This window comes from Neolamprologus multifasciatus, chromosome 15 (genome assembly GCF_963576455.1).
Source record: "Neolamprologus multifasciatus chromosome 15, fNeoMul1.2, whole genome shotgun sequence".
Classification (NCBI taxonomy): Eukaryota; Metazoa; Chordata; class Actinopteri; order Cichliformes; family Cichlidae; genus Neolamprologus; species Neolamprologus multifasciatus.
In genome coordinates, this window is record NC_140453.1 from 16,258,657 (window position 1) to 16,272,036 (window position 13,380).

General features: G+C 40.0%; 1 protein-coding gene across 14 annotated transcripts in view; it reads right to left on the minus strand.

Moving 5' to 3' along the window:
* Positions 1-13,336, minus strand: part of ptprk (protein tyrosine phosphatase receptor type K) — a 115,542-nt gene extending 102,206 nt beyond the window's left edge. For 9 of the 14 annotated variants that reach the window (XM_085133760.1, XM_085133759.1, XM_085133757.1 and 6 more), the window contains exons 1-2: positions 13,006-13,334; positions 6,669-6,692 (exon numbers count right to left, since the gene is read on the minus strand). In XM_085133760.1, the coding sequence (XP_084989886.1) occupies positions 6,669-6,692; positions 13,006-13,087 (106 nt within the window). In that variant the 5' untranslated portion in view covers positions 13,088-13,334. Of the gene's footprint in view, positions 1-6,668; positions 6,693-13,005 lie in introns of all 14 variants that reach the window. The other 5 variants (XM_085133753.1, XM_085133747.1, XM_085133750.1 and 2 more) reach the window with 2 other exon arrangements.
* Between the last annotated feature and the right edge of the window lie 44 nt (positions 13,337-13,380).

Sequence of the window (13,380 nt, forward strand, 5' to 3'; positions counted from 1 at the left end):
CACAAAGGCTACATGGAATCTCAGGGAAAACGTCTTAATAAACAAGGGTGTCAAGTACTGTATCCAACTGATGAATGCCGAGCACACAACGTAAAGAAAGTCACGAGTTTTTTATTCAACAAATCTATGTAAACCGCAAAACATCAGCATACACAAATGATCGTGCACAGACAGCTGTAGTTCTGTATCAAACATGCACTTAGCTTCACTTTGTAGTGAGGAACTAACCCTACAAGACAAAGCAATGCTGTGTGTTAACATACCATTGTGTGCATGTGCGCATGTGTGTGTGTGTCTGCGTCCCTGAGGTTGAGTGTAAGAGACAGTTTATGTCATGGGGAGGTAGCTCTGTATCTGCTAACCGTTACTCCAACAAGACAGCTCGCTTAGCTCACACACACACTCACACAACGGACACACACAAGTTTCATACACACACACACACACACACTTTATTTACCTTTGGCCCAACACAGACATAGTGACAGTTAACCTAGCCACTTAATACAAACGGACAGTTTCTTCTACAAGGACTTATATTTAGAGTGTGTGTGCGTGTGCGTGTGTGTGTGTATGTGTGTGAGAGAGAGAGAGAGCTTGAGTCAGAGTAAATCTGGCTGAACTGAAAACAGAGAGGAGAGAAAACACTAACAAAAGCATTCCAGAAAGTGGGTGAGAGAGATAGTGAGACACAGAAAAAGAAGGAGAGAGCGAGAGAGAGAGAGACCTTGAGAATGTTTCGTGGCAGCATAACACTGTAAAGAAGAATCTGTACTTCACCTTTTGAGCCATCAGATAAAACCATAGATACATCTTATACATCGGCAATATGAACTGACAAAGTGTGTGCAAAGTTGCTGTTTGGGATTTTTAGCTAAAAGCTGAAAAGAAAACATTTACAAGTCTGTATATGTTACGTAGAACAGGAGAGAGGAGAGAAAATGCATTTGCCATTTTATTCTTTTTTCATTGCACAAATGATCTTAACTTAGCTGTCTATCAGACAAATGAGCTCCCATTTAGCCTAGACTGGAGTTTTTTTCTTTGTTTTTGCTGCTTTATATGGTGAGAAATGAAACATGCTTGTGCCTTTAATGTTCGGGAAAATCAATATAAAGATGAATATGCAAAACACAGGCCTTTTTTAACTATTTCTTGACAGGTGTAAGTGATTTTAACTATGTGTGGAGTTTTTAAGACAAGGTTGACAAGTGAAGTGAAATGTTGAAACAGCATTTTTGATGCAAAAATCACTTAATTCACTTTAAACTGACTCCAAAAATATAATTTTACCTTTATTTTCCAATCAGTCCAGTATTGTTCAAGTGTTTAAGTAAGGATAACTACATAACAACTGAAATTTCCATCTTAAATAGAATCCACACACTTTATCCCATGTAATACAACACCATTCAGTCTGGATTTGGAAATCCCACCCTTTCTCTTGTTATGGGGGAAACATGGGAACTGGAGAAACAGGGAGGAGGAGCGATGGGAGAGAGGGGGGTAAAGAAGGGGGCATTAGATTAGAAGTCAGGGGTAGGGAAAGAAAGTGTGTGTGTATGTGTGTCGGGGGGGGGGGGCAGAGAGGGGGTAGGGTTTGATAAACGTTGTGTTACTCTGTTTAGGTTAGTGGGCCATAAATTCCAAAGGGGGTAGGGAGGTAAATGAAGCTTTAGGATAGAGTTTACGGATAGAGGCTTACTTGGAAATGCTCCGTGAGAACAGGCTAGAGAGCTTGTTTGACAAAACTGACTGAGTTTGTTCTGACTTCACCAGACACGGTGGAGTCTGCATAGTATCCGCATCGCAGGGGAGTGTGCATATGTGTATGTGAGGGAACATCAGCTTAAATAAGACTTTCAGGGCATCCTCCAATGAAAACCTTGCATGTCCTATTTTGGAGCTCTTCATTTTGTGTTGCTCTGAAGCTGTCCGTTGGGAATTTCACTGCACTACCTTTTCTTTTTTATCCCTTCCAGTGAAAGGCCACATTATTTGTTCTGAGAGGTCAAGTTCTGTAATCGAATCAGCAGAACTCATGATCAGAGGTTGCCGCAGATGAATCGGTGCTGCTCACTTGTGCTCAAACACTAACAAATGCCTGGGGGAGTAACGGTCTCAATGGATGTTTTAAGCCTGCAATATATGGAAACCGTGGAAAAACTATTGTTTAGTTTCATGAATGCATAGATATAAATCTCAAAAGGTTGGCCTTTAGGAGGTTGAAACTCAGCAGGCAGCCCTGGCTCCTCTCAGTTATAGCTGTTGGAGTTGCTGCATAGCTTAATTTTGATATACGACACTAACACAGTGCTATGTTTACAGATTCTAATCCCTGAAAAGTATGCATTTAAATTGTAATTGCTCATAGAAGATTTTTGTGAAGAGCACAGTTTAGTGAAGCCTTCATTATGGTTGATTTTTATGTGACAGAACCCGGTGCTAAATTGTGAAAGACCAAAGTACAGAAAAGCTCCAACATTTCAGTTCTGCTCTTCGCAATAGAGGCTGCATTAGGCAGGGTCAGCTTTCTTTTTGATATGTTGAAGAACAGTGCAGCAGATACACAGATGCACTGCTATTAGTGTCAATGGTGGAGAGGATTAAACATTCGAAAGTGTGGTTACACTTTACTAGAGTCAGTGCAGACAATGCTCACTGCCACAGCAACAAGTGGCAGAAATATGAGCAATCTGGCAACTATAAAAGTATATTACAATGCAAAGGTTCCCAAATTCAAATCTTTAGAGATGGGAATGTATTGATTGTTTTTTTGATTCTGATATCCATCAAGTGATACCCAGTCTGCACCCATGAGTACATTGGTTTCGCTTGCTATATTTATACACCCTCTTCATGAAAAGTCCTTTCAAAATGTGACATGTGTATTGGAAGAGCAGGGTTGTGAAAAGGTATGAAAGCCACAGATTTACTGTATTACATGTCAGAAGCTAGGAAAAACATGTCCATCACTAGGCAACATCTTTGCAGTGCAACTAACATTCGCAAAATCCAGACATTCAATTTACAAAGCAAACAAATCAGCAAACGCTCACTTTTAAGATGGTAAAAATTGGTCATTTTAGCTTTAACAACCACAACGTAATCAATTTTTCTGTCATTTCATTTGATATTTATTCATTGCTTAATTAAATGTTTCATCATTTCTATTTCATTTAATTTGTCTGCCCTTGGGCTCAGATTTCTGCAAAATATCTTTCTAAACAAGATAGCGAAAGCATTATGACTGCAGACATTAAAGGGTTGAGAGACACCTACTTATCGCCCACTTAATTGCAGAGTTTGATTTTCCTTATACAAATGAAGTTTTATACAGTAGTTTTAGAATAATTTCCCTTAAAGAGTAATGATAACGGGTGTATGTAAAATATGTAAAGACTAAATATTAGCATATCACTTTATCACAGGCGATATTTTGAAAAACAAGGCAAACATGACCCAGCTAGAAAACTGACAGACAGACAGATGCTCAACATTTAAATGTCTGTCTTCAGACTCCCACACATAGTCTGTCTGTTAGCGTGATTGACTGTATGATGTGTATACGCAGTCACTGTCACGCTGACCATGTGTCTACAGTCATCTGCAGTAAGGAGAGACACACACAGGCTGGCAGGCAGACAGACAGACTAAACGTCAGATTAGAGTGGCAGACAGACAGATTTGACAGGGGGGAAAAAACATTGTGTACCACTATTTGGAGGAAAAAGATAGCTCGGGAATATCTCCTGGAAGATTGAAATCTCTGTTCACACAGAGGAGCGGCAGTGTGGGGATGTGAAGTTACATGGTCAGAGATGGAGATGATAATCTTAATGGACTGGTCGTCTATCTGTAAGCCATTGATTCACACACAAACACGTAAGGGAAGGTTTAAATATCTCAAAAGCCTTCTCCAACTTCTGATCTGACATCAGCTTACAGAAGGGAGGAGAATTATTGGAAATGAATTTGAGGACAGTGAAAACACGTCTCAATAATTCTAGGACATATTGTCAAAGTGATTGTAGCAGAGTATCCCGTAGGATTTTACCTAGAAATAATACACACAGATAAGCAATAAGCCTTTATATGGAATACTGCACATTGACGGCTTATGACTACTTTTGTGTGCATTTGTGTGTTCCTGTGTGTGCATTCATGACAGATGTCTTCATAACTGGAATAATAGAAACCACTTCTGCCAGGCCCCAGAGCTACACAGGCACATACACACAGGAGCCCTTTGGCTATCCCATCCACCTGAAGGCTGGCATAATCATGCATAACACACACAAAGTTGGGCTGTCACATCTACTCAAAGTACAGGTTAACTGCGGCCTTAAGCAAAGTCTGTCTCATTAAATATACTTTGTTTACATAGCTTAAGTTTTTCTTATAAAGCATAAAAGATAACAAAACTACTTTACATTTTTTAGAGAAGATAACTAACTGTTGTATAAACTAACAATAAGAAGTAAGAGAGGTTGAGAACTTAAAATGTGCCAGATTAAGACCATGTGTTACACTTTAACCGAGAGTCATCAGGAAATCCCAGACTCATCTATTTTAGTCTTGTGTGGGTTGACTGGATCATTAAACATTTACTGAACATGAACGGCAGGAACTGGTCACTGTGACAAGAGGAACAGTGGAGATTTGCTGTAAAGTTTCCACCCCAAAGTGAAACATGCCATAATCAGTTTGTAACCTTATAACTGTACTTCAGTGCCACCTCTATACTTATAATTAATAGTTAGTTAATGAACAGCACTTTCTGCAAAGACCCTTGCCTTGCCAAAAACCACCTCCAAAATTTAAATGAGTCTTTCTGGGAAATGGGAAAAGGTGCTTCATACAGGAGTGACCCTGAAAAGCACAAAACGAAACCATGACAAGCTTGAATATGTTACTATATGCATTTCATTACAAAGGACTCTGACTTTGAATTATTACTACCATTAACAATATAGAATAATATATATTACAATATAATAACAGAGTACAACTATGATCCGAGCCTGAGGCCTGCAGACTTTTCCCTCATGTTGCCAGGAAGGTTAAAGTGAGCAACAATAAAAAGATTACATTAGAAAAGAGCATTTAATTTCTAATGTGATCAGTTTTGTTGCTAGAGGATAAATACATTCCTGAAAAGTGAAAACAAATACAAAGCATCATGTCTCACAATCAAGACTCTCTATTATTTGTGCCAAAAATTGTATTTATTTAATGTTTGCACAATCGAGTGAGGAACCTGAAAAGGGTCTGATAATAAAATTACGATTGATTAGACACTTGTTTGCAACAGTATTGATACCAACAATGTTATCTTCGCCTCACACAGCAACATACAGGCACACCTGAGCAGCACCACATCAAAACTTGGCAAAGCCTCTGACACCTGAGAGGAGAGGTCAGTAAAGCTCCCATTTCAGCAACATTCAAGTATTAAACAGTATATCGTAAATGTTAAATGCTAACACTATTATGACAACACAACCATTACCTCACCTCCAATAAACCAGCAGCTTACTAATCCGTTATAACAAATATTCTTCACTTGGGGCCCAAGTTCAGTGAAATCTGCAAAATTCTGCCAGAGTAGATGCAGAATCTGCCTAAACCATTTTAAAAAACGTGTACTCCTTAATATGATTTGACAGTATTTCTACCCCACTGGGCATCCGATTGGTCTCTATTATTTTTATACTGAATAACGTCTGCATTGGAAATTAGAGTTCCTACGTTAGTTTTCAGGGATTGATTAAAGTGGCACTCTACAAAATGATCTATCTATATATCTGCAGTGTGAAGAGTGTGTAGCATATCTTACAAACTTGTAACCTTCACAACCAAAGGACAACTCCCTTATTAAGAAGAGAAGAGAAGAGAAGAGAAGAGAAGAGAAGAGAAGAGAAGAGAAGAGAAGAGAAGAGAAGAGAAGAGAAGAGAAGGGTGTGTTTAGCTACTGAAGGAACAAAGTTACTCAGAGCTCTTTTATTAAAAAGCAGGCTCAACTAAACAAACAGCACCTGGAAACTTCAAACCTCCCGACAGCTGTCTAGCTACACAGACAGACAAGCACAGGAAGAGAGACACAGAGACAAATGGCACATAGATTAACTGACAACCAGGTTGGCAGAGTCACAAAGACGGGTGACAGCATACCAGTACAAGAGTGCTTCAAATATTTAATCGATTCAGGATTGTCACTGTAGAAATTTTTTAACAAGCAAAATAACACTAGACATGAGCTGAAGGTTTATGAAACATTGAAACTATCTGACATTGAATCAAATGGTTCAGAGTTCTTCAAACATGTTCATACTGAGGAAGGTCTAAATATTACTACTGTACTTTAATGCTGGCTTATCAAGGTCAGGAAAATAAAAACCCAAAGAAAGCTCTACTGACATGTCAAGGTGAGTTTGATTGAATACGCTAAAATAATTGAAAAGGAGTTAGCCCATGATTAGTAAATGGGATGATTAGTAATGTAGCTAAAAGATGGGATGACAATGGATGACAAAACAAAGCAACATCACTACAACTAATGTCTACACAATGAAAAGGGAACCCTGCGTTAAGGTGGAGGCTATGGGGGAGTTACGACAACATTAAAACCATGAAAGATGAAGCTCGGCTGGCGACTCGTAACTCACCCTTCTCAGCGCGCCCCATGTGAGCTGGATCCAATAGAAGCAAAGCAGAGAATAACAGCACAGAATTAGGTTGGAAAGCATGCACAGGTTCACAAACACAAAATAGATTTTCCTTACATGTTGTTCTGACGGCAATTTTCTCACTTTATGCGTTTTTCTGGTCTTTTCTGGATAAATTTCTGCTTTTATCTAAATAAACAAAATATAGATTTTCAAGAAAAGCGAGAATGAAGTAATCCAATATTGCCCCATGACTTTCTTCAGCTTTGCATCCACCCTGTTCAACAGCAGCAACAACAAAATCAATGCTTTCAGGAATCATATATAAGCAGCTACACTCCAACAATGATTTGTAACCTTAATAACACAGTTGAATGCAATCTGTTTAAAAAATGCAAAGGAAAGAACAAGTCTGAACTAACACAAGTTCACACAAACTTTAAACTTTATCCAAAACACACCCAACTTCTGCCTTCACCCTCTTATTCAACTAATCCCCATGAACTCCAAAAGTCAAGACTGTCGCACCTGCTACCACTTGCACCAATCTCTCACTCCTTTATGCACATGCACACACAAGTCATATCTCTGTTGCATATATCATTATCACTACACACTAAAATGCACAACTGGTGCTGAGGCTGCTCATCTGGCTGTGTGAGTGTGAGGCAAAGGGTGTGTGCTTGTGCATGCACTGTAATGTAATTAATCAGCTGTGAGTGTTGATTACTTAATCTGTCATTAGCCATGTGTATAAGGGTGAGTGAATGTGTGTGTATGTGTGTGTGTGTGTGTGTGTGTGTGTGTCAGGCAGCAGCATTTTTCAAGGCCCCCTTGTACCAACAGCTGTGACCAGAGCCAAACAGGGCAGAGCAGAGATTGATGATACAGGACTAGCATCATCATTCATCAGGGATGTGATGTTTCAGGGATTTGGGATGTGTGTTGAATGTGCTGCCTGTCTTGGTTTCCAGTGGAGCGCTATCACTTTCTTGGTTCGCTTTCTTTGCTTGATTGGTGATTTAAACCCATCACGATCCAGTATTTAAGACTCAATCCTCTTCATGACATTATTTAATTTACTGTAGGTTTTCTCTGAGTACTCCAGTTTACTCCAACAGCCCCAAAACACGTGTGTTAAGTGAATTGGCAATTCTAAATTGGCCGTGGCGTGAATGTGATCATGAATGGTTGTCTTTTCTATAGTATCTTTTTCAGTAGTACCTACTCAGCTCAGTTCGACTTAACTCGGTTTTCAGAGTTTTCCTTTATGTGGTAGTACCTGATGCCAAAAACATCAAGCCAAAAAAGTGACGTCAACAGACTGCATGCCACTGATTGGCCACGGAGTGGCTGGATGACTCACGAGGCTGAGTCCGTTACAAGAAACCTGCCATTTTTGAGACCCAGCAACAAGGGAAATCGCTATAAACCACCGCCGTGGTCAAATGACAAAGTGCAGACATTTACCATCGGTTTAGCAGCAGGAGTACCATCGTCTCAATGTCACAATGTGAACTTTTGGTTCACGTTGCTATAAAAACACCTCCCACATTGAGGTGCTACTCAAATGTAATGGAAAACGACGGAAACCGAGTCGAGTCAAATCAACTTGAGCAGCTGAGTAGCTGTTAATGGAAAGGAGACTGGCAACATATCCAAGGATATGCTACCTGACCAGCATGTCATACAATACAATACCATGTAAATATACGGTTTTTGCCAATACAAACTGTTTATGTCACAAATTATTGTGTGGGATTATATTTGTCATCTTAAACAGACATAGTTGTGGAGGTTTTGCGTTATGAAGTTCTAAAAATGGGTAAGAAGTGTAGAAAGTTAGTAACACTAATCAGTAACCAGTCTCTATTTTCATCTGCTTATTACTGCATTATGGACACCACAGATAATAACTGATAAAGCCCATGTCTGCAGTCAAAAGTTTGTATTTTCAAAAAATACTAACTTTCCTTTTAAAGTCACTTCTTCGTGTTTTAAGTTGAGCAAAGTCTAATTCAGCATCCACCCTCTTTGCAGTTATTTCACTTTGACATTATAGCATCATCACTACAAGCTGCAGAATATCATTGGCATTTTATGGTCTCCTGTTGCTGCTTTGCTGCTAGTCTCTCTCTGTTTATATACCCCTTTGGTCACAGTGGATCAGAGAAGAAAAATATACTCATTAAAAAAACAAAACAAAACAAGAAATCAAATGCCATCTTCTTTTGGGAAGCAATGAGTCAATCAGTGTGCAAAACACACAAACATTTCCCGCACTTCCACATACAGAGCATTAAAAAAGGCAAAAACAACTTTGTTCATATATTTTGATTCTGCCTGTGTAATAATAGTTGTTTTAAACTGTTAAACTGTACAGTTACATTTTCAACTTGTTTTAGGTAAAGTACAGCATTTTGTGAAACTTCAGTTCTTGACAAAGAACAAATTTTTACATCAAAACATCGTACCTTTCCAAAGCAGAAAGGGAGCTTCACTGAGAGTCATTTCAAAGTAAAGAAACCTGCCACGATTTATCAGTGCAAATAGCGCTCTGTTTATTTTGCACGCTGTCACATCCTCTTGAATACATCTGCATAAACTCATGTAAACAAGAATTTCTTTATATTTTATTTTGCAAAAGTGCCCAAAACTTTCCCCCACTGTACACACTTAACCCTCAGACTCATTTATGCTCTCACACACACACACACGCGCACACAGTCTAATGAGGGATTAGCTAATGAATTCTCTCAGCAGATTAATTACATTTCACAGACTTCCTCCCCAAACAGCTGAAGAAATGAGCCAGCCACTTTCAAAGCAATGGATTTTGTAAAATCTATCACTAAATTGAAATCCGTAGAAACAGATTGGCTCTAAGCAAAGGGACGTTTCATTTGAGGAGAAGACATTAAGATGGATCTGAAGGACTGCAGACTGAGGCATTACTTTTAGCGAGAAATAAATAAAAAAGCCTTTGATTTGGCGCCATTTTACATGGCATGAGTAGAATGAGGAGGCATTTTCACATGAATCGAAATGAGAAGCAAACATTTCAGATGCTCGTCTTTTGTACCACTGTACTCCGGAGGGCTTAAAAGCATCGGCCTCCCTCCTTCTCTGTAAGCGACAGCAAAACACATGAATTGACACACACGTTTGCACCACACACAAACACACATACACGAGACATGACAGACACACACAGTGATTCACACGCATACACACACACACTCCCTTCTGCCGTTTTCACAGTCTCTTGAGTGGAGAAGATGCCCACGGCCAAAAACCAATGGTTTCTTATTTGTCCCCCTCCTCTTCTCTTTCTCACTGTCCTTCCATTTCTTTCGCCTTTCTCTATTAAAACACACAATTTTATTTCATCTCCTAAATGGGGCGGAAAAGTAATTATAATTAAACTAACTTGGTTCTAATGTTCGAAATACTAAAATCATTTACAATTCTAATTAAACCAGCTCAGATGCTGTGTTCAGTGGCACTGGCAGCCTTTTAATTCGTCTGGAGACAGTGATGGAAAACAATTATTTCACTTCATTAAGATTAAAGACGCCTAGAATCTGTGTCACAACTCGATCAGAGAGGAGACAGATTTAGAAAGTTGTAAAATTAACATAAACTCGGTTACTGACTTTGTAAAGACAGCTTGTTCAGATTTATTACACTGACTTTGTAAGTGATTAGCCAAAACAAAACTGTGTATAAAAAGTGATAAGAAGAGGCAAGAGACAGGCAGATTTAGAGAAATGCTTTAACTTGCAGTTTGACTTTCTAATTGGGAAACTAGAATAGATTAAAAAACTGAAAGGAGACAAATTTAGTGAGAATGCATCTCAGCACGGACTGAAAATGACTTCTTTAGCGCTTAATGGATGGTTTTAAAACCTTGCCACTAATATTTCTTGTCCTTGTCAGTGATAAGAGTGTAGCACCCAAACACACATTTCCTTCATTACTAACTTTTGGTCTTATAATTATTGCTTTTTCCCAGTGCCAAGTCATAATGGCTGTATTAATTATCAGCCTGCAAACCTTATCTGCATCACTGGCTGGAGATTTTATTGAACCGGTGCATAAAAATGCTGCCAGTGATAAGTTTACACAAGCTGAACGGTGTTAACTTAAATGTTACCTTAATTTCTTGTATGGTTAGCTGGTACAGAAAATACATGGAGACATATGAATGTTTAGTAAAAAGTGTGCTTGTTAATTGAAATAAAGAAATTTTCCCTGTACTGATTTGCTACAATTATTCTCACATTTGCATGCTTTTATCACTAAATATGTGGCTCTTTTTCTACAACAAAGCCAAAGTTCTCCTTCCTGTCCCCTTTTCCACGCTAATGATAGCCCACGTCTCTGTGAAGCGGCATCCAGTCACTAGTATTTACTTGCAAATTAACAGCACTTAAATTCCCAAAGAGGCCTCAGAGAAATTCCACACATTTGTTACCCAGAGGACCAAATGGCAATGGGAGGGGGGGGGGGGGGGGTATAGGGTGGGAAAGAGGAGGGGTGGAGGCAATAAAACCTCCCCAGATGAAGCTGGAATTAATGTGTAATTTTAATGCAAATCATTAACAGGGCTATTGTGAACACTGGAGCGTAAAGTTCTGATTTTATGTGTGCCGCGTGATGTGTTCTTTGCTGTAACTTTATTGTATGGTTTTGGAGGTCAGCTTTCAAACAGCTGTGTGAGCCTCTCCTGCCTCTCTGTGCGTCGGAGATGAGAGTGGAGCTACGGCTGAATGCGGAAATAAAACGCAAACAGGTACGAGATCGAGCGATTACAATGAGAACGCAAGGAGTTTGGTTTCTCGGAGCTCGAGGAGCCGTTTGTTTGTTTTGTAACAGCGGATAACTTCCGCGAGTTCATTTAGGCGACTTGCAAAAGCATCGTCCCAAAAGTGGCGAGCAGCACTGTTGCAGCGTTTTTCCTGTGCATACGTGTTTCTGCAGGCGAGACGGACAAAAGAGCTTCAAAGGCTCACTGCGCTGCGGGTTACTGTTTAAACTGAAGTCCCGAAGTCAAGCAGAAGGGTGGGCTTCCAACGCATCCCCCGGAAAACGAGGTTTAAAGTAACGCAATCTGCGCGTGACCGTTTTGATGGGAAGTTTCGGGCAATTCGCAAAAATCACGCGTAACTTGATGAATGTGGTAACCAGAAACCAGTTATCGAAAAAGTATCTCAGTCTGATCTCTTCACTCACGCAATGCCAAAAAGCAATACCCCTCTTTATCAACATGCGATCGACGTGCAGACTGTATTCCCAACCATTAGGTTTGATTGCATGCAGCGAGAATAAAGTTGGAGCAGAAGCGGCTCATTTGGTTTGCAAAGCGCCAGCAGCTCGTGGCGCTCGCAAACCCAACTGCCCGCTGGCTGGAACAAAAGAGGCTCCTTTAGAAAGTACTTTTAACACATCACAGAGCGCAGGGTGATATTTAATAAAAAGCTCGCAAGCATTTAAGGACGATAAAGATCAAAACAAACCAATCCATCATGCAATTAAGGTGACACATTAGCGTGTCACGGGATGGAAAAACAGCAAAGTGCACCAGGCTTTTAATAAAGGTTGTACAAATCAACGCTGTCTTGCTACATAAATATTATTATACAGTGATGTCCGGGCACACAGGAACTTTTTTTCTCCATTCATGCGCTGCGAGACTGCACTGCTTCACGGCCAAGCTCGGCTCTGCTTGAAATCTACAGGAATAAACGACGCTCAGCGCAAAAAAATGTGAAATCTTTCCACTTTAATCCTACTTGCTCATAACTGCAAATGTATGCAATGCTTCGTTTTATTCGTAAATCAGAGGCATAGTAACTCTCGGGTCTGAAGACCTGCGATGCGAAGAGCCAAGCAGAAATGCAGCAACTTAAGTTTTAGGCATTTAAGATAAGAGTTGGCGATCCAGGTGATGAGTGAGATTACTTGTTCATATAAGAGAGCGCAAACAAGGCTTTAAATGGGCTGCATTCAAAGCGTCGCACACAGGCGACTTGCCTGCGACGAAGTGAGCATTTCACATTTTAACAATGTCAAAAAGGCATCTCCACCTCATGAAAATTACCATTTCCACGTCCGCTGACATTTCAAAAGCCCACATATGTGACAAAACAGGCTATACGGTGCATTTTCAACACCGAGGGTAACTTTTCTCGCACACCTAAACACACCTGTCTGGAATTTATGAGCTTAAACCAACGAGGAAAAAGAAATTGTCGCCTAAACTTTTTCTTCTAACACACGACACAACACAAACCACTTCAAACTGTCGTGTTTTTCTTCTTCTTTTTCCTCTTACCTGTCGGTATTTGGCCAGAGACGTTACCAACTATCGAACAGAGAAGCAGGAGTCCCAGGAATACAGAGAAGAGTGTATCCATGTTTAAAGCCGTGTCCGTGCGAGAGTCTGTAACAGTTTCTCCCCCCCTGAAAGTTTTTCTTTTCTTTTTTCTCCGTCTCCAGTCTTCTTTATCTATTTCTTCAGCGGGTTATTATTCCTCCTGTTGTGATGAATTCAGCGGCCCCATTCTCTTTTTTCTCTCTCTCCCCGTTTTCTCTCTTTTCGCTTCCTACGGGCTCTCGCGGACTCCACACTTTGTTTCACGCGGAGTGCAGTGAGGGAGCGCGAGGGAGAGAGAGAGAGAGAGAGGCAGGGAGGGCGAGCTCAGCAGAG